This window comes from Dendrobates tinctorius, unplaced genomic scaffold (genome assembly GCF_039654945.1).
Source record: "Dendrobates tinctorius isolate UK_male_01 unplaced genomic scaffold, ASM3965494v1 ptg000250l, whole genome shotgun sequence".
NCBI lineage: Eukaryota > Metazoa > Chordata > Amphibia > Anura > Dendrobatidae > Dendrobates > Dendrobates tinctorius.
Window position 1 is genome coordinate 11,564,794 of NW_027361917.1, and position 21,862 is coordinate 11,586,655.

General features: G+C 43.7%; 1 protein-coding gene across 1 annotated transcript in view; it reads left to right on the forward strand.

Annotated features, from left to right (window-relative positions):
- PYGB (glycogen phosphorylase B) overlaps positions 1 to 2,605 on the forward strand; it is a 100,878-nt gene extending 98,273 nt beyond the window's left edge. Inside the window, exons 19-20 of the mRNA XM_073557473.1 lie at positions 1,331 to 1,397; positions 1,482 to 2,605. Coding sequence (XP_073413574.1) covers positions 1,331 to 1,397; positions 1,482 to 1,634 — 220 coding nt within the window. The 3' untranslated portion in view covers positions 1,635 to 2,605. The remainder of the gene's footprint in view (positions 1 to 1,330; positions 1,398 to 1,481) is intronic.
- Positions 2,606 to 21,862: the final 19,257 nt, after the last annotated feature.

Sequence of the window (21,862 nt, forward strand, 5' to 3'; positions counted from 1 at the left end):
CATGCGTTCAGGAGCAGAGGAAGAGAGAGAGAAAGCCCATGCCTGTGGAGCCCCCCGAAGTAGGGAAATGACGACCCCCACCCTCTGGAACTCATCCCCGGAAGAGCGGGGCCTCAGAAAAAAAAAAAGCTTGCATCCTTCTCTGAAAGACCTGAACTCCTTTTTATCCCCAGAGAAAAGGTCTGGCAATTTGACCGGAGATTCTGGGAATGCCAATGACACATCTCTATCCCCAGCACAAGAATCCCCTGTAGAGGCAGCCCCCTGTACCGTATCCACCAACTGTTGCTGGGTTTGGGCCATCATGTGCTGTTCCATATTAAGTTTGTGGAACATTTGGGTCAGGTGCTTGACCTGATCAGCCAAGGCTTGTATGGGATCCATGAGGATAACACACTTTTTTTTTTTTCTCAGAGGGGGAAAAAAAACTGAAATGGTCAGCTATAATGTCAGGAACACCGCACTGCACTTGCTCACTGTGCCAGTGCGGGTGTCCTGAGTACAAAGACAGTACTCACAGATACCTGTGGAGCAGGGCAGCAGCGGTGACGATGCGTGCTTCAGAGTATCAGGACCTGAAGCAAATGACTGCTGGGGGCGTGGTCTAAGCTCCACAGATCTAGGAGCTGCAGGGAAACTCCTAGAAAGGTAACTACGGGGCAATGTTACCAAGGGGCATAGACAGACAGAAACCAGACGAAGCCAGGGTCAAAGCACCAGATAGCAATACAGTACCACGGGGTTTAGACAGAAAGGATAGTCAGGACGTAGCAATAGGTCAGAAAACCAGAACGGGCAATAGACGGTACAATAGGGACAAACTGTAACGGAGTAACGATAGCCAAGCCAGGAGGTCAGAACCGGAGAAGACAGTAGTACCAAAGCGAGAGACGGAGTACAGAGTGAGAGAACAGGCCGGGTCATACACGTGAAACAAACAAGCAACGCAGAATACACGCACACCAGGGGTCAGACACACCAGAACAACAGTATAGCTGACAGAGAACCCTGATAAAGAGTGAGTATAAATACCCCTCCCAGATCCAGAAAGAGGCCACGAACACTTAACCCTGTGAGTGCAGGGCAAGAACCCTGTTCAAACCATGACACCCACTATATTATTTGTACTGAGGAAATCATCCAGTCCTTCTTTAAAAGCTGTTATAGTGTCTGCCATTACTACCTCTCGTGGTAGAGCATTCCACAGTCTTACTGCTCTAACCGTTAAGAACCCTTTCCTATTTTCTTGCCAGAATTACCTTTCCTTTGTTAGGTCCTTCATCAGTTTAAAACTAGTACCCTGTGTCTAAGTATACATTTCTTGTCATAGGTTCAAGGTATTTGCAGACTATGAGGCCTATATTAAATGCCAGGAGAAAGTGGACCAATTATACATGGTAAGACATAGTAACTGGCTGTAGCCTCCTGCTGTAGTACGCTCATTAATTCGCCGTATATTGACATTATTATTTCTTTTGCAGAACCTCAGGGAATGGACCAAAAAAGTAATAAAGAACATCGCTTGCTCTGGCAAGTTCTCTAGCGACAGGACAATTAGTGAATACGCCACTGAAATCTGGGGGGTGGAACCCTCTGCCGTGAAGATTCCTCCACCCAACATACCCAGGGAGTAGCTCCTCGGAGATGCATGTGCCCACCATATCTGCTGGTAGTTTGGTTGGCTCAGGTTTAGTGTTTGTTCACAGTTGTGATCGCTTTCCCATCAGAGCATGGTCTTGTCTTTGGGGGAAACCAAACTGATTGTGTCGTCCTATTCCAACTCTCAATATTATAACCTGGTATTTATTCCAATGGAAGATGGCATTGCCTTCATATAATCGGAGCCGACCCCAACGTGCGCAGGTGACAGTCACTGCTCAACAAGGTGCGCGGCAGGAAATCCATCTATGAACAAACCACTGTACTCCACAAATATGAATGCAATGTCTCGGTAGCCATTCACACAGGATTATTTTACGTAGTTTGTTTGCCCTTTATGATCAAATCGGAAGCATTTCACCTTTACAAGTTTCTCATTGTTTTATCATTTTTATCACAACTGTTATTTTTTTTTCTAATATTTTAGTGTCTAAACACCTTGTGGATTGCAGATGGAGGCTTAGATTTTAGAATTAGGACTTCTAGAAAAGAGAATATTTTAGGAGATAAAAGCAGAGAAGAGGCCATGCGTTATGGGGGAGGCATGCTCAGCGGTAGCGGGTCCATAGACTACTGTTGTTGTGACATATACGCCACTGGGAGAAGCCCTGGCAACGTTCTTAAGTACTGTAATAGAAAGGAGGACCCCCACACCCTACCGTACGTCTAGGCGTCAGACCACCCAGAGTAAACACATCCCAATGCCACAATGCATCAGTAAGTGGAAGTCATATCCACGCTTTCCACAACCTCACAGAACATGGGGAGGACGAGCAAGCTTTGTGTGAAGCATTATATTCCATGTGTTTGTCTTTGTAAAAACGCCGTTGTTTTAGCATTTTGTGTGTGATTTCAAAGTACTGTATTTCTAACTAAAGGTTTGCACGTTAACTCCACCGTCATGCTTGTGGGACTCGTCCTTCAATAAACCTAGTACCGAATTTCAGCTTTTGGAATGTCTTTTATTCTAGTCTATGGTTATTACACGGTTTCTCTGACAACACTTTGAAGGGATCCTGTCACCAGAAATAACGCTGTTACCCCATATCTGCAGGTTAACAGCGTCATTTCTGGTGACAGGCTCCCTTTAAGGCCGGGGCTACACAGCAACTTTGTCCTCGACATCTGTCACGTGGCCAAAGTTGGCTAGGTGTCGCTGCTACATCGCAGTGCAATTAAAGTTATGACCGCGACGAGCAAGTCACAAGAATTCCAACTGCGTCCAGATACCAGGGATTGGAGAAGCAGAGCAGGAAGCTCATCTGCATATTTCCGGTGCATTCTGGGAAGAGGAGAAGAGTCGCCTTAAGCTGATCGATCGCTGGGACTTGCCGGGTCTCGCTGTTTGAGGACATCGCAAAACCAGGGATTGGAGAAGCAGGAAGCTCATCTGCATTCTGGGAAGAGGAGAAGAGTCGCCTTAAGCTGATCGATCGCTGGGACTTGCCTGGTCTCACTGTTTGAGGACATCGCAAAACCAGGGATTGGAGAAGCAGGAAGCTCATCTGCATATTTCCGGTGCATTCTGGGAAGAGAAGAGTCGCCTTAAGCTGATCGATCGCTGGGACTTGTCGGGTCTAGCTGTTTGAGGACATTGCAAAACCACCCATCATAGACTGCATCAGCAATAGCAATATGGAAGAGAACAAAATCCACATGGTCACCTGCAACAAATGCTACATGTTTACGGATCTTCCGGCCCAAAAACTCAACTTTACCTGTCAGAAGTGCAAACTTGTTGCCCTCTTAGAGGAAAAGGTGCAGGGACTGGAAGAAAGAATAGCAACATTGAAGGTAATTAAAGAACATGAGGAGGACTTCTTGGATGAAGCAGAAGCAACCATTCAGGATACGGAAAGTGACAAAAGCTTCAAAGCACATACAGAGGCTGAAAAGTGGAGCCATGTGACGAAAAGAAGCAAACGGATCAAGTGGTCATCACCACCCACACAGCTTAGCAACCAATATGAAGCCCTCATGCTGGAGAACGAAAATGGCACAGCTCAGGATGATACCGTATCTACAAAGACACACTATCAACAAAAGAAGTTACTCTGTCAACAAAAGCGGAAACAAATGACACTCAAAAATACTCACGAGCAACAAGCAGTGCATCCAGAAAGAAAAGAAGAGTGGTAGTTGTGGGCGACTCACTACTAAGAGGCACGGAGGCAGCTATCTGCAGGCCGGACATAACCGCACGAGAAGTATGCTGCCTCCCAGGAGCAAAAATCAAGGATGTGGCCAACAGGATACCAACTATCCTCAAATCCAAGGACGACTACCCTTTCCTACTGCTACATGTAGGCACAAATGACACAGCAAGAAATGACCTACCAACTATTTGCGAAGACTTTGAAATTCTGGGGAAGAAAATAAAGGAACGGAACGTACAGGTTGTTTTCTCACAATCCTCCCAGTCGATGGTCATGGCATCAGAAGATGGAATAGGATACTAGAGGTGAACAACTGGCTACGACGGTGGTGCAGGCAGCAAGGATTTGGATTCTTGGACCATGGCGTGAATTACCTCTACGATGGACTTCTCGCAAGAGATGGGATGCACCTCACAAAATCTGGGAAACACACATTCGCCAGAAGACTTGCCACACTCATCAGGAGGACTTTAAACTAGAAGAAGAGGGGATGGGAGGAAAAACAGCAGACAAGAACATGCAGCAGAAGGACAAACTAATCAAGGATACTAGATGTGGTAAAGAGGACCCAAGGCAGGGTACTCAGAAGGAGGCTAAGAAAAATGAAGCAAAACTTCTTTCCTGCATGCTGACCAACGGAAGGAGCCTGACCAATAAGATTGAAGATCTGGAGTTGGTAATGTATGAGGAAAAATACAACATAGTAGGAATAACTGAGACATAGTTAGATGACAGCTATGACTGGGCGGCTAACTTGCAAGGATATGATTTGTTTAGGAGGGATCGTAAAAAAAGGAAAGGGGGTGGAGTCTGTCTATATATAAAGTCCACTTTAAAGCCCACACTAAGAGAAGATATACAAGAGGGAAATGAAGAGGTGGAGTCTCTATGGGTGGGGATACAAGGAGAGAAAAGTAATAAAATCCTCATAGGGGTTTGTTATAAGCCACCAAATATAACAGAAACCACTGAAAATCTATTATTGAAACAAATAGACAAAGCAGCAAATCACAATGAGGTGATTATTATGGGGGACTTCAACTACCCCGACATAGACTGGGAAACTGAAACCTGCGTATCTCAGAAAGGAAACCAATTTCTGTCAGTGACCAAGGAGATAATTATCTGTCACAACTTGTGCAGGGCCCAACTAGAGGGACAGCCCTTCTGGACTTAATTTTAAGCAATAGGCCAGATAGAATAACAGAAGTACGAGTCGATGGACACCTAGGGAACAGTGTCCACAATATAATACAATTCCACTTGTCCTTCAGTAAGGTGCCCTGGAAGGGGGTTACAAAAACGCTGAATTTCAGGAAAGTAAAGTTTGATCAGCTTAGAGAGGACCTTCGCCGAATTGATTGGGACAATGTCCTCAAAAATAGGAGCACAGAAAATAAACAGGAAATATTTAAAACAGCTTTACACACCCACTGCGAGCTAGCCATACCGTACAGAAATAAAAGGGCTAGGAGCGGGAGAACACCAATGTGGCTAAATAAGGATGTAAAGAGGGCAATAAATAACAAGAACAAGGCATCTAAGAAGCTAAAACAAGAAGGCAATGAAGAAGGATTGAAAAGTTATAGAGAAAACAATAAAATGTGTAAAAAAACAAATACATTTAGCAAAAGTGGAAACTGAGAAACTCATTGCTAAGGAAAGTAAAACAAACCACAAACTATTCTTTAATTATATAAACAGTAAAATGATTAAAATTGATGGTGTTGGCCCTTTAAAGAACAATGAGGGTGAAATCATAGAGAGTGATGTGGGAAAAGCAAATGTTTTAAATACTTTTTTCTCAAGTGTTCACACAGGAAAAGGATTTGCCAGGGGAAATGCAGAGTGATAATGTAAACTCCCCATTAAGTATTACCTGCCTAACCTAGGAAGAAGTGCAGAACCACCTTAGTAGGATTAAAATTGACAAATCACCAGGCCCTGATGGCATTCACCCTCGGGTATTAAGGGAGTTAAGTAATGTGATAGACAGGCCTCTATTCCTTATATTTAAAGACTCTATAGAAACAGGGTCTGTTCCTTTTGATTGGCGGCAAGCAAATGTGGTACCAATATTCAAAAAGGGGTGTAAAAGGGAACCTGGAAACTATAGGCCGGTAAGCTTAACATCTGTTGTGGGTAAAATTTTTGCTGGGGAAATCAGACATGGAAAAAGACTTAGGCATCTTAGTCAATAAGAAGCTAAATTGGAGTGCCCAATGTCAGGCAGCTGCCACCAAAGCAAATAGGGTCATGGAATGCATTAGAAGAGGTGTGGGGATACGAGATGAAAACATAGTTCTCCCTCTGTACAAATCACTCATCAGACTACACTTGGAGTATTGTATGCAATTTTGGACGCCGGTGCTCAAGAAAGACATTACTGAACTTGAAAGGGTTCAAAGGCGGGCTACTAAAATGATAAATGGAGTTGGTTCACTACAATACCCAGAAAGGTTATCAAAATTAGGTCTATTTACTCTAGAAAAGAGAAGACTTAGGGGAGACCTAATATATATGTACAAGTATATCAGAGGGCAATACAGAGATCTCTCCAATGAACTGTTTGTACCAAGGACTGTGACAAGAATAAGGGGGCATTCTCTTCGTTTGGAGGAAAGACAATTTCTGCACCAGCACAGAAGAGGGTTCTTCACGGTAAGAGCAGTGAGGCTCTGGAATTCTCTTAATGAGGAAGTGGTGATGGCCAACTCGCTGAATGAATTTAAGAAAGGAATGGATGTTTTTCTTGTAACAGTATAGAAGGTTACGAATAACATAATATTATAGGTAGATGGTTGTCCCAGCTTAGGGGAAGGAATTTTTTTCCCTATGGAGAAAATTGGCTTCTACTCTGGGTTTTTTTGCCTTCCACAGGATCAACAATGCAGAACAGCTGCACTAAAAATAGGCTGAACTAGATGGACATAAGGTCTTCCTTCAGCCTTCAAAACTATGTTACTATGTTACTGACCTGGCAGCCATCGCAAAATTTCCAGCTACGTAACCCGAATTATTCGTCATTAAGGTTCACATGAAATCTTTGTCAGTGACACAAGAAAACAGATTTATGCAGCTCCCTTTGATTTATTGAGGTAAGCTTTTCATGGTGGTGGCTCAAGGCAGCCAGGATTTTTTTTTTGTTTCGACTACACATTTTTACATTTTGAGTCCCTCAACAAAGGAGAACTTCTGATGAGCTACCATTGTGAATGGACGGATTATTATTATTTATATAGCGCCATTAATTCCATGGTGCTGTACATGAGAAGGGGGGTCACATACAAAGTTATAGATATCGTTAACAGTAAACACAAGTTTCCACAACAAATTTACAATGACAGACTGGTGCAGAGGGGAGAGGAGGGGAGAGGACCCTGTCCTTGCGGACTTACATTCTACGGGATAGCGGGGAAAAGACAGAAGGTCGGGGGTGCAGCAGCAATGGTGGTGATGAGGCGGCAGCATGGTTATTGCAGTCTGTAAGCTTTCTTGAAAAGATGGGTTTTCAGGTTCCATTTGAAGGATCTGAGGGTGGTGGATAATCGGACGTGTTGAGGCATGGCATTCCAGAGGATAGGGGATATTTGGGAGAAGTCTTGGAGGCGGTTGTGTGAGGAACGAATAAGTGTGAAGGAGAGTAAGAGGTCTTGGGAGCATCGAAGAGTACGTGAAGGAAGATATTGGGAGATTAGTTCAGAGATATAGGGAGGGGAAAGGTTGTGGATGGCTTTGTACAGTAGGTCAGTGTTAGTAGTTTGAACTGGATTCGTTGGGGAATTGGGAGCCAATGGAGGGATTTGCAGAGGGGAGAGACGGGAGTAGCGAGGAGAGAGGTGTATTAGTCGGGCAGCAGAATTGAGGACAGACTGGAGTGGTGCAAGAGAGTTAGCAGGGAGGCCACAGAGGAGGGTGTTGCAGTAGTCAAGGCAGGAAAGGATGAGGGCATGTACAAGAGTTTTAGAGGACTGAGGAAGGGACGGATTCTGGAAATATTTTTGAGTTGGAGGCGACAGGAGGTGGCAAGAGATTGGACGTGTGGTTTGAAGGACAGGGCAGAGTGGAGAGTTACTCCAAGGCAGCGGATTTCAGGTGCGGGAGAGAGCATGATGCCATTTACCATAATAGATAGATCGGGTAGAGAAGATACGTGAGATGGAGGAAAGATAATGAGTTCAGTTTTGTCTACGTTGAGTTTTAGGAAGCGATAGGTGAAAAAGGAGGATATGGCTGATAGACACTCCGGGATTCTGGACAGCAGAGAGGTGACATCTGGGCCAGAGAGGTAGATCTGAGTGTCATCTGCAGACTGACAAGATCCCAGGTTAATGGGAATCTTTCAGTAGGATCAAAATGGACATTCAGGTCATAGAAAGCTGAATAAAATGATTCCTTCATATCTGTGATCCGACATCTTATTCCAGAGAAATACATGTTTTTCTTAATATGTAAGTGAGCTGTTAAAATCTATGGGCTGGACATAGATTTCCCTGAGAATCTGCCTCCAGAGATCAATGTAGATGAAAGGGAATATTACTAGTGTGAGACATGACTGACAGTCTGCTCTCCAGGTCTATCCCCTTTAATTTAAAGTAAGGTCTGGATGCAGATACTCCAGGAGATCTATGTCCAGCCCATAGATCTAAACAGCTCATTTACATATTAAGAAAAACATTGATTTCTCTTGAATAAGACATCGGATCGCAGATATCAAGGTGTCATTTTATTCAGCTTCCTCTGACCAATATGCCCATATAGATGGCTGAGGAGGGACGATCCTACTGACAGATTCCCTTTAAGTATGCTGTAATAAATGGCTGTACATCTTGAATGCACAGGCTATAATGCATTGGAATATAAATATATTATATATATATATACTGTATATTAAAAATAACTAGAGCTAAGCAAGCAATAATAAAGTTTAATAAATTCAATTGACAAAAAGTTGCAACACAGGTCATAAAATATTCATATTGTGATTTCGTGATTAAAGAACGATTTTTAAAAAATTCCAACAATGATACAATATATATAAGCAAAAAAAAAAACCATACCTAGGTGTATATACTGCAATATAATGCTTTATAGCAGTGTTCCCCAAACCCCAGCCTCGCGGCCCCCTCATGTTTCCAGGATTTCCTTAGTATTGGTCAGGTGAGAACCTGCAGCCATGTCTGATGTCTTAATAATAATAATAATAATAATAATAATAATATTTCCATCACCTGTGTAATACTAAGGAAATCATGAAAGATCGATCCCCACTTTCTTCCCCTATCAAATTCTGCCACAGTGCTGTCATTTTTTCTTACTGGAGTAGCAGTTTTGGCGAGGCGCACACCATTGAGTGCCGGCCCCAATGCGCTGGTGGATACGAGTGATTTCCCATCGGAGCATGTGATGTTCTGTCTGATTTGTAGATGATGTAGTGTTAGTTTCAGCACCCTGAGCTCCTGCACCAGTCCGTGATGCGGGTGAACACACAAAGCTGCACACTGACCCCGTCATATCTGTAATTGCAGACACAACATGTCAGAGAATTGCAACATTTGCAGATGTAGGTGTTATTTCACTGCCTTATAGGAACTTACGTCTCGGTGTGGGGGAGTATGGTTGATACTTGGAATATAATCACGTTTTGCTCTGGTCTAATACATGACTATGAGGCTGTTATGTAAGGTTTCACTGTATCGTCTCATCTAGTACTGTACTATTCAGTAAGGTGAAGTTCGGATAATTAATCTTCAATTATTTTATTGGTAGTTGATAAATAAAATGACCTTTGCGATGTCATAAATCAGATGAGAGATCCCCACTGCGCCATGGATGTTTATAGTAGATATATGCCATAGAGCCAAACAGAATAAGACTTATATAACAGATCAAGAAAGTCATGGATTCTGTTCTACAAGTTTCTGCTTATAAGGTTACAAAACTTCTTACGGTAATTTTATAGTTTTGGAAATATTACAAGCTTTCTTGCGCTGTTAGAGAAACCCGCGCCTCTCGCAGCCCGCAGCGATTTCCAGTTCTAGGTTTTCTCTCTTTAAAGAAAAGCAAGAATAGATTCCAAAGAGAGAACATAAAGCTTTCCTTTGTGCCGCTCTTCTCTGTGGGATCCAGATATTTCTAAAGTCTGAAAGCTACAAGGGCAAACACAAAGGGGCGGATTCATCATGAAAGTTATGCCAGATTTCTGGAGTTAAACTGCTTGAAAATTGGCAACTTTCCATGGCACATCCTGACCAGCCCCAACAACATTTTAAAAAGTGGGTAGACCTTGGCCAGGCAGAGTGTGCTCCACATATGTATCGTCATGCACATCTCTCACTAGCATACATTTCTCATGGTGCCGGAAGGCAGCTATAAGACGCTCCATATTCACTGAGCAAAATACACCACCAAATACTGAACATGTGAACATGGCTTTATACTATCACACTTGCTGTTTTGATGCTGTTGTTATAGTCCATGTCGGGAGTGGTTCGTTTAGGGAGAAGCATGCTGGAATGATTACTGTTTTTTTATCCACTCCTTGTTTTGACCTTATAAAGTGGCTTAAAATAAAATGTGTTAAAGACATGAGTGCATTCATGTCGGGAAGGATTCTACACCTGTAGGCCCACCGATCAGAGCCACAACTCTGGAGACTGTATAATGAAGCAAACCTCTCATTGTACCATTTGGATTTTGGCACAGATGACTCTGCAAGGAAATCGGTGGCAGAATTTTAGTAGCAGTTGCTGTAAAACAATATTTTGTGCTGTAGTGTACTTATCTGCAGACTCTCTTTATGAGCTCCATCAAAAATCAACAAAATATAAACTGTCTGTAACCACTTTAGTTCTTATCAAAGAACCAACTTTAGGCTATGTGCACACGTATGCAGAAAATCCTGAATCCTTCCCAGAAAACATGCGTTTTTTGCACAAAAAAGCGCGTTTTTTTGCAGTTTATTTCCGCGCGGTTCCAGACCCATAGAAAATAGCTACAAATTTGGAAGTTTCTGCGAATTAATGAGCATGCTGCGTTTTTTTACCGCGAAAATTTTTTTTCGTGGTAAAAAACGCATACATCTGCAGAAAAATTACGGAATTCATTTAAATGAATGGTAAGCTTCTTTTAAGCGTTTTTGATGCGGTTTATTTGGTAAAACCGCGAAAAAAATGCTACGTGTGAACACAGCCTTCGTCTTTTTATAAAGTTCTTTATGAGATGTGGCTCTTTGTACTTTTTGTACGACGTTTCTGTGAACTGGTGCCCAGAACTGAAATGCCCAATTCATAAAGCAATAATATGTTGTCCAGATCTGTTAATATACAACTTCTTTTTAGAAGCAGCTGGTGGGCTTGGCATGCACTTATTCAGTATTCGGTCAAGTATACCCGGGTCGGTCTTTAACGACTCTCACTTCAATAGGAGCCAAGCTTCTGTACCCAGGAATGGCTATTATACAGTCTCCAGAGTTGTGGCTCTGATCGGTGGGCCTACAGGTGTAGAATCCTTCCCGATTTGATATATCTATCCTATGGCCATTGGTCATCCATACCATCCCACAGTTTTGGAAAATCCATTAATTTACCAATCAGGCATATACAGTAAGAAGACTCAATTGCCAGGCCAAAAGCACCAGCCACCCATCTGTCCAAGATAATAGTCGCCTCTTCATCAGGTAGATTTAAATGCCTTTTGTCCTTGGGAAAACTGTACTGGTTATTACTAATGGCTATTGTCCATTAAATGCTCCTCAGACATTTTCCCCAGAATGGATGTTAGCCTTACTGGTCTATAATGACCTAAAACCCTTTTTGAATATCAGCAGCACATTTTGCCCTCCGTTACTCCATTGACGATGTGCCAGATATTAGAGAATATGTTAATTATCATCAACAGGAGTACAGATATAACTGAGCCATGTTCAGTAACATCTCTTGAGGGCAATTTATCTGGTCCCAGAGCGTTTCTCACATTTACTTTATTTAGCTTGGGCCAGCTCTACATTTAGCCAGGGAAGTATGTACAGTAATTAGTGTAGTTCCAGCCCTGGATCTCACTGCATCCTCTGCACTTCTTTTTGTCTTCATAGATCACCAGGTGAACCCTTGTGAACAAATCCCCAATAAATGTTATGTACTTTTTTCCATTTGGTATTTTAGCTTTTTATTGCTCTTTTTATAGATTTTATTAAGTTTTTATAAAGAGCAGTCTCATCAACCTTACCAGCTAGATTTGGAGAACTATCCTCTGCAAGCGCGTCAGCATCAGAATGTTGCCACCTAATTTCACACTGAGTCAATTACATTTAATTACAGGATAATTTCTCCTGCCATATTTTATTTCTAAAGGTAGATTTCTGCAAATCTGTTATTAGGCCCTCTACTATCCTGGTGCCATAAATAATACTTATGTTTTCATTTGCGGCAGAAGGGGCCCTTGGATTTTCTGTACCACCTACAGCTTCACTCAATTCTTGCAATTAAGCATCCAACACTATTTTAGACTGTGGCGATTATTGTTTTTATCGGCAGTTGTAGTCCAGTTTATGCACAACCTTTCCTGGCGCAATGGCATTTATTGTCAGATTAATATAACCTAAAGGGGCACAATTCATGGCATCTACCATGCATAAGGCTCCATAACCGAAATGCGTTGGTCAGTGTGCCACTGGTGTCTCTATCCTTGTTTTGCATTTTATTTATTTTTGACAAAGATTTTTTTTTTCCTGGATTTTACCACATTTGCCTCGCTGCATTGCCAATCCTTTTCTATTGAAGATTTGCCTTGCTCTGGGCCATCTATGCGGGACTCTTCAGCTATACTCCTACAACGTGGTGAGCTGACTTTCTTCCTTTATTGTTTATTGCTTAGTGTAAAGCTCACCTGGTGAAATGGATCCGCTAAGCCTCTGGTCTGGGTGGGCACACAGACCCCGGCTGTTGGTGCAGCTTCCTCCAGGACACGTTGAGCTGCGAGGACTTGGAAAGTCCTCAATTACAGAAGAAATAGGACAGATGAAGTAGAATACAGCAGAGATGAATGAAAGTTAAATATAATTTCCCAGACATATCAGTCTCCACAGGGCGGTTGTTACCCCTTATACCCCAGTCAGAGGCCTCTTATACAGCCAAATCACATCTCATGCTTTGCACTGATGAAGGGTAACATCCCAAAACAAATGTCTGCAAATTAATATTCTGGTTAGGCTTTCCTTAAGGTCCCGTTACATTTAGCGATGCACCAGCGATCCCGACAACGATATGACCCGGTCAGGATCGCTGGTGCATCGCTAAATGGTCGCTAGTGAGCTGCCACACAGGCAGATCTCACTAGCGATGCAGCAGCGGTCGGGGGTCATCACTTACCTGTCACACGCAGCGAGGGTGACGTCTTCCGCCCGCGTCCATGGAGTCACTTGTCGGCGCCAGCAGGAAGCCGATGACGAGAAATGGACCATCCTGTTCTCGCGCGATCAGCGATATCCAGCGGGGAGCTGGTTGGAGGTGTCACATGTAGCGAGATTGCTAGCGATATCGCTGTTGCATCACAAAATCGGTGGCGCTTTATCGATATTGCTAGCGATCTCGCTATGTGTGAAAGGGGCTTAAGTCGTATGGCAAAGCTCATTAAAGGGTCAATATTGACTTTTAGGATTGCTACTTCCAATAGATGGCACTAGAATTCAAGTCCTCTTCCTCTCTGGAGAGGCAATTTGATTTCTGCAGCACACAAACTCCAAGAGAGATATGAGCAAAAAAAATGCTGCTACACAGTAATGTTGGTCACGTAATGTCTGTCACGGCCTGAGACTACGTGCCCACAATCAGGAATAGCAGCGTTTTGGAAGCAGCATATTTTTAAGCCGGAGAATCTTTGCTCTAGAGAAACAGAAAATTTTCAACATTGCTAAATATCTTTCAGAGCCCAGGAGTTGCCATTTTCAGTTGTGTGCCATGTTATATGGTAGTAGACGTACATACAGTTAGTTGTATTGATCTCGGCTTAATCCATTTTTGCCAACAATTGACCATTGCACAAAGTGCAGGAGACAGCAGGATCTGTTAAAGGGTTCGGACCCTTCTATGATTGTGGCAGTGCCTGTGACTGCTAGCAGCGGTCAGCCCCCTCTGAAGTTATCGGAGCAGTGAATCACTTGCAGTTGGAGTTATGTTACAATTTATCTAATGTTGATCTGACATTCAGGTTTCATAATAAAGTTTATAATTAGTTTCTCTGATAGTGCAGAGTAACCTAATCTGACCCTGCTGTCTCACCACTGAGTACTGCACGTTATCGTTTCTCTGCACATAACAATGACATGCAGACCTCGGCCAGGTTACGCTAAAGCAACTGCGGTGCAAGAGTCACAGACCGCAAAGTACTGGGCGAGTGATAAGTCGTCTAATAAATGCAAACTGAAATTTTTAGATCACTAGTAGATTAGAAATAGTAATGTGGTTACTCGGACGCCTCTTTTTAACACATTGGTGTTTGTTCTAATAACACATTTTCTCTGCAGGCAGCAGGTTATAGATACAGAGAAGCCAAGCAGAGTTATATATGGTTTTCTGTGCAATTTGCCTCTTCAACGAGGAAGAGGACTAGAACTCTATAGCGCCACCTGTTGGAAGCGAAAGGAGGAAGAGGACTAGAACTCTATAGCGCCACCTGTTGGAAGCGAGCCTGCAAGCCACTATCGAACCTATAACGAGCCTTGCAATGTGACTTAGAATAAAAGACAAATCAGAATCTTAATTTGCAGACACGGTGTTTCAGGGTACAGCTCTGTATACTGCACTAAGTGAACAGGTCAGATTTTGATTTGGCTTTTATCCTAAGTCACATTGCAAGGCTTGTTAAAGGGTCGATAGTGACTTGTATGATTTGTCAGGACTCAAACCCAGCAGCTCCTGTTGCACCAGGCGGCAGCTCTTCCCTCTGAGTTATTGAGCTTGCTGGACAGTTCTGTGCTAACCCACATACTTGTACCAGTGTTGTTCTTGATTGTCTCCACCCTGATTGAACACCCTATGTAAACCTGGCATTGTACTCCCTTCCTTGTCAGATTATTGAGCTCCCCAGCCTCTAGTCAAGCTTCCTTTCACCTGCTCCATTCTACAATTATACTGCTGCTTTCATGCATTGACTCCTTGGTTATCCCTGACTATACTAGCTGTCAGTGCTGCCCCTAATGGTTGCAATACAGCTACTCCAACCCAGGTCAGTCCATAACCTGATCGCTGCTTCCAACAGGTGGCATTCTAGTCCTCTTCCTCTTGAAGCAATTTGCATATTTAATTTCCCAGGGAAGCATTGCACAGCAAAAAAGCCTCCTTACCAGGCCCGGATTGGTAATATAACCAACCGGTCATTTTCCGGCTGGGCCGCGGGCGGCAGCGCCCGATCATCTGGCTGCTTGCCAGCTGATGTGGCCACTGGCCTGGCTGTTGCTCCTGCCGCCAGCCCTCTGCGGGCACGGCGGTTAGTTTCCAACCCTCCTGCACTGCAGGGAAATAAGCCGCCACACCCCCCCATCCTCGCCGTAGCATGAGACCTCCCCCCCCCGCAGCCACTCACTGCGTCGCTTGCCTGCTCTCTTCTCTGTTCACAGGACCTGTGATGAGGTCACAGGAGGGGAGGAGTCAGGGCTCACATGATCAGGAGCCTTTGTCCAGACCCCTGATCATGAGACCCCCCTGACTCCACCCCTCCTGTGACCTCATCACAGGTCCTGTGCGCTCAGCCTTGCCTCTTGGTGTCTGCAAGACTCTGCTGTGCTGTTGTCATGGTGCTGGATGAGGTATGTGTGGGGACAGGAGGAGTTTACAGGGTAGATGTAGCAGAACTGTGTGTGTACGAGGTGTACGGAGCGGAGCCGCGTGTGTATGAGGTGTACGGAGCGGAGCCGAGTGTGTACGACGTGTACGGAGCGGAGCCGCGTGTGTACGAGGTGTACGGAGCGGAGCCGCGTGTGTACGAGGTGTACGGAGCGGAGCCGCGTGTGTACGAGGTGTACGGAGCGGAGCCGCGTGTGTGCGAGGTGTACGGAGCGGAGCCGCGTGTGTGCGAGGTGTACGGAGCGGAGCCACGTGTGTGCGAGGTGTACGGAGCGGAGCCGCGTGTGTGCGAGGTGTACGGAGCGGAGCCGCGTGTGTACGAGGTGTACGGAGCGGAGCCGCGTGTGTGCGAGGTGTACGGAACGGAGCCGCGTGTGCGAGGTGTACGGAGCGGAGCCGCGTGTGTGCGAGGTGTACGGAGCGGAGCCGCGTGTGTGCGAGGTGTATGGAGAGGAGCCGTGTGTATAAGGTGTACGGAATGGAGCCGCATGTACGAGGTGTACGGAGCGGAGCCGCGCGTGTACTTGGTGTACGGCACGGAGCCACGTGTGTATGGGGTATACAGAGTGGAGCCGTGTGTGTACGGAGTGGAGCCATATGTGTACGGGATGTATGGAGCGGAGCCAAGTGTGTACGAAGCATACAAAGCGGGCTTTTCCCACGGACACAGGAGTACACGGCGGAGTCCCGAGGAGCATTTTAAAACACACACATGATGGTCCACCTGAAGTGATGTGCTGGAAGCTGACCGGAAATGAGATAATTTCTTGAGGAGATTGTGACGGAACAGGAATGCTTCAGATCCATCACCATGTCCTCCACCGACAGCGCAGACAGTAGGATCGCCTTGGAATCGGGGATGCCGGCCATGTGAGCGGATCATGATATGTCCTGCATCGGGAGGCTCAGGTGGGCACTACAATGGGAGCCGGGCTGCTATAGAATCTTTATAGAATCTTTCTTTATTTCTTTCTCTTTCTTTCTCTGTTCTTTCTTTCTCATTCTCTGTTCTGTCTTTCCCTCATTTTCTTTCTCTCTCTCTGTTCTTTCTTTCTCTCTAATCTTTCTTTTTTCTCTCTGTTTTCTTTCCCCTCTTTCTTTCTTTTTCTCTCTGTTCTTTCTTTCTTTACTTCTTTCTTTCTCTCTCTGTTCTTTCTTCCCCTCTTTCTCTCTGTTCTTTCTTTCTCATTCTCTGTTCTGTCTTTCCCTCATTTTCTTTTTCTCTCTGTTCTTTCTCCTCTCTCTCGCGCCGCAGTCTTTGTCCCTCTTTCCCTTCTTCAAAAGTTGGGAGGTATGATAGGGGCAGCTATGACCAGGGGGTCTGGTTGCCCAAAGGATAGCAGTTCTGCCAGGAATTCTGTCACCATGCAAAAGGGGACAGAGCTTTGGGAGGAGTACTGTACCTAAAAGCAATAAATAGGACTGAGCTGAAATACTGGGCACAGCTGTGACTACATGTTATATAGTTGTGTTAATCTCCTCTCACTTCTTGTAACCTACAACTGTACAAAGATATTATATAGCCACCATGTGACTAGTGGGCCTGTGTAACTTCAAATGCCAGGGCTGAATTTTAGTCCCAGTCTGGCCCTGCTCCTTACCTTGACAAACCAGAGCCGATATGCCACTCTCCACAACGAAAAATGTTATGCATTAGACATATAGTTTTATGGAAACATATTCAGTACAACTTGTATTTTATTCATTTAAATTCCTGCTCTTTGTTCACTTTGAACAGCTCTGCATAATGGACTGTCATTGACAGCCTGCCTTGTACGAGTGTGCACACAGAGTTACAGTGGCTTGCAAAAGTATTACCCCCCCAGCATTGTTTGTGTTTTGCTACAACCTAGAATTTCACTTTTATTTCGAGGGTTTGCATCAGTTCGTGTAAAGATCATGCCTACAACTGTGAACATTTGATTTTCTTTTTATTGTGATGCAAACCACAAATAGGACTAAATAAGTGTAAATTTCAATATGCATAACTATTCACCCCCTAAAGTCAGCACTTTCTAGAGCCTCCTTTTGGTGAATTACAGTGCATGGCACTTTGGCTTTTTCTCTGAGTTTTCTACATCTTGTTTACTGGGATTTTAGATCATTCTTCAAGGAAAAACTGCTTCAGGTCCTTCAAGTTAGTGTTATGCACAATAGCAGAGTTCCAGCCTGGGAGATATATATATATATATATATATATATATATACACATATTTTTTTTTTAACCCCTTTACCCCCAAGGGTGACTTGCACGTTAATGACCGGGCCAATTTTTACAATTCTGATCACTGTCCTTTTATGAGGTAATAACTCTGAACCGCTTCCATGGATCCCGGTGATTCTGACAGTTTTTCTCGTGACATATTGTACTTCATGTTAATGGTAAAATTTCATTCATATAACTTGTGCTTATTTGGAAAAAAATGGAAATATGGCAAATTTTGACAATTTTCCAACTTTGAATTTTTATGCCCTTAAATCACAGAGATATGGCAAACAAAAAAACTTAATAAGTAACATTTCCCACATGTTTACTTTACATCAGCACAATTTTTGAACCCAAGTTTTTTTTGTTAGGAAGTTATAAGGGTTAAAAGTTGACCAGCGATTTCTCATTGTTACAACACCATTATTTTTTTTTAGGGACCACATCACACTTGAAGTCGCTTTGAGGGGTCTATATGATATAAAATACCCAAAAGGGACACCATTCTAAAAACTGCACCCCTGACGGTACTCAAAACCACATTTAAGAAGTTCATTAACCCTTCAGGTGCTTCACAGGAATTTTTTGAATGTTTTTAAAAAAATGAACATTTAACTTTTTTTCACTAATAAATTACTTCAGGTCCAATTTTTTTTTATTTTACCAAGGGTAACAGGAGAAATCGGACTGCAAAAGTTATTGTGCAATTTGTCTTGAGTACGCTGATACCTGATATGTGGGGGGAACCACTGTTTCGGCGCATGGCAGAGCTCGAAAGGGAAGGAGCGCCATTTGACTTTTTCAGCGCAAAATTGGCTGGAATTGAGATCAGACACCATGTCAAGTTTGGAGAGACCTTGATGTGCCTAAACAGCAGAAACCCCCCACAAGTAACCCCATTTTGGAAACTAGACCCCCCCAAGGAACTTATCTAGATATGTGGTGAGAACTTTGAATCCCCAAGGGCTTCACAGAAGTTTATAACGTACAGCTGTAAACTTAAAAATTCATATTTTTTCCACAAAAATGATCTTTTCACCCCCAATTGATATTTTCCCAAGGGAAACAGGACCCCAAACGTTATTGTGCAATTTGTCCTTAGTACGCTGTTCCCAGGTATGTGGAGGTAAACCACTCTTTGGGCACATGGCAGAGCTCGGAAGTGAATGAGCGCCGTTTGACTTTTTCAACGCAGAATTGGCTTGACGCCATATTGCATTTGGAGAGCCCCTGATGTGACTAAACAGTGAAAACCCCCCACAAATGACACCATTTTGGAAACCAGACCCCCCAAGGAACTTATCTAGATGTGCGGTGAGCACTTTGAACCCCCAAGTGCTTCACAAAAGTTTAGAATGCCCGGGTGTGAAAATAAAAAAAAATTGTATTTTTTCCACAAACATGATCTTTTAGTCCCCAATTTTTTATTTTTCCAAGGGTAACAGGAGAAATTGGACCCCAAACGTTGTCCAATTTGTCCTGAGTACGCTGATACCCCATATGTGGGAGAAAACTACTGTATGGGCAGACGTCGGGGCTCGGAAGGGAAGTAGAGACATTTTGGAATGCAGACTTTGATGGAATGGTCTGCGGGTGTCATGTCACGTTTGGAGAGCCCCTGATGTGCCTAAACTGTGGAAACCCCAAATTGACCCCATTTTGGAAACTAGACCCCCCAATGCACTTATCTAGATGTTTGGTGAGCACTTTGAACCCCCAAGTGCTTCACAGAAGTTTATAATGCCCGGGTGTGAAAATAAAAAAATCGTATTTTTTCCACAAACATGATCTTTTAGTCCCCAATTTTTTTATTTTCCTAAGGGTAACAGGAGAAATTGGTCCCCAAAAGTTGTTGTCCAATTTGTCCTGAGTACGCGGATATCCCATATGTGGGAGAAAACTACTGTATAGGCACACGTCGGCGCCTATATTTCCCTCATTCCACCAACTTAGACTATTTAGTACTGATGCATCACACAAAAATCGGATTACAAAAGTATTTAAACTCTGGTTGTAATATAACAAAATAGATAAAACTCCAAGGGGGTGAACACTTTCATAAGCCACTGTAGCTGTCAATCACTCAGTGGGACCGCCCACTGGACTGTTACAGGTAGAAATAGCAATGAATAAAATACAAGTTATATTGAATATTTCCCCACAAAACCATTTGGCTATCTGCTCAGCTCTTGCGGTCCTGGAGCGGGGCATTGGAAGCACTATATAGAGAGGCAGTTTATAGCATCTCTTCATGTAACAAGTTACCTATTTTATGTAATATATTGAGGCCTAGGGGGCCGAGATGACACTAAAGAGCAGTGGACCCCTCAGTCGCCACCCTCTCCGGGTCACACCTTTCTGACGTCGCTGGGACCCTCTTCCCACACCAATCGTAAACTAGAAATGGAGGAATGGACCGGTCATGTAAAGGTATTGCTTCAACTAGTCTTTGAAAAAGCTACATGCAGATAAATAGTTTAGGGGTTGAAATCCTGCTGATCCCGTACAGGCAAAATCTGCAGCAGCATGGATTTTGCACCTTTATTTTACAGAATATGGGTAAGTGGGAGGATATCACATGGGTTTTTTTTTTTTTTTGGTCCCAGTCCAGCTATAATCAGGATCCAATTTTTCCAAAAGACTAAATATGCTGCAGTCCTATATCCAGGGCAGCGAGCCTAAATGAGAACAGAGAAAGGCTGGGTTGTGCAATTCCTAAAGTCAAGAAGTCATCCCACCCAACGTGGACCAACAGGGGAAAGACATTGAGTTCATTTAAGGCATCTATTCTTTTGTTCTGCACAATCTGGTGCAATGCTTCTGCAAACTGCTCCCAGATCAGAAAACGGAAACATTATTTTTTTTTTTTTTTACCAAGAACCTGGCCGCTTTCACCGCCACAGGTCTTTTGCAGACACGCAAGGATTTTTGACTACTCAGTGCTCCTAAAACTTCGAAGTTGTGAACTTATCAATCGTATCTCTAGGAACATTCACTGTCTTTGTATCTTTCTATATCCTCCTTATTTATGAAAGGCAATGGTCTGTTTGACTTTTTAGACCCGTCTCCAGACACCCCAAGAACTAGTAACCTGGAGGCCACTCTCCGTGAGGACTGGGCCAATTCCACAAGAACACTGCTGATGCTGAGCTCTGGCTAAACATCCCATTATTAACAGGTCCTATTGGCCAAAGAGACTATTACGTATTATTCACTTCCCGAAATGGCCAATTTCATTTTTTGCATTTTCTCATTCCCTTGTCTCACGTGCTATAACTTTACTTTATTTTTCTATCCACATGACCAAAAAAACCCCGGCAATTTTAGGGTTTAATTTTCTTCTGTTTACAGAGTTTACTGATTGGGTTATTTTCTTATTTTGATAGTTCAGACCTTTCCATACATGGTGATGCCACACATGTATTTTTTTATCTTTATTTTTAAGTGGAGAAAAACCTAGAGATTTGACCTTTTTTTTTTTTTTTTCTTTCTTACTGTATATATTAGTCCCCTTACAGAAGTTGAACCTGTGATAGTCTGAGATGACAGGCACAGTGGTCTTCCCCTGCTGTCATAGCGCAATGTGATCACCGATGGACACCCCCATACTGGCGAACTGTTAGTGCCGCTGTCACAGCTTGGCAGCAGCAACATTAAAGGGAACCTGTCACCTCATTTTTCAGCTATAAGCTGCGGCCACTGCCTTTCAGGGCTTATCTACAGCATTCTATAATGCTGTATATAAGCCCCCGATCTAACCTGAAATAAAAAAAAATACGTTTTATAATACTCACCCGGGGGCGGTCCAGTCCGATGGGCATCGCAGGTTCGGGGTCTCCCATCTTCACGCGATGTCGTCATCTTCCTTGCTTCATGTCGTGGCTCCTGCGCAGGTGTACTGATCTGCCCTGTTGAGGACAGAGCCAAGTACTGCAATGCGCAGACCCTCTCTGACCTTTCCCAGCACCTGCGCACTGCAATACTTGGCTCTGCCCTCGACA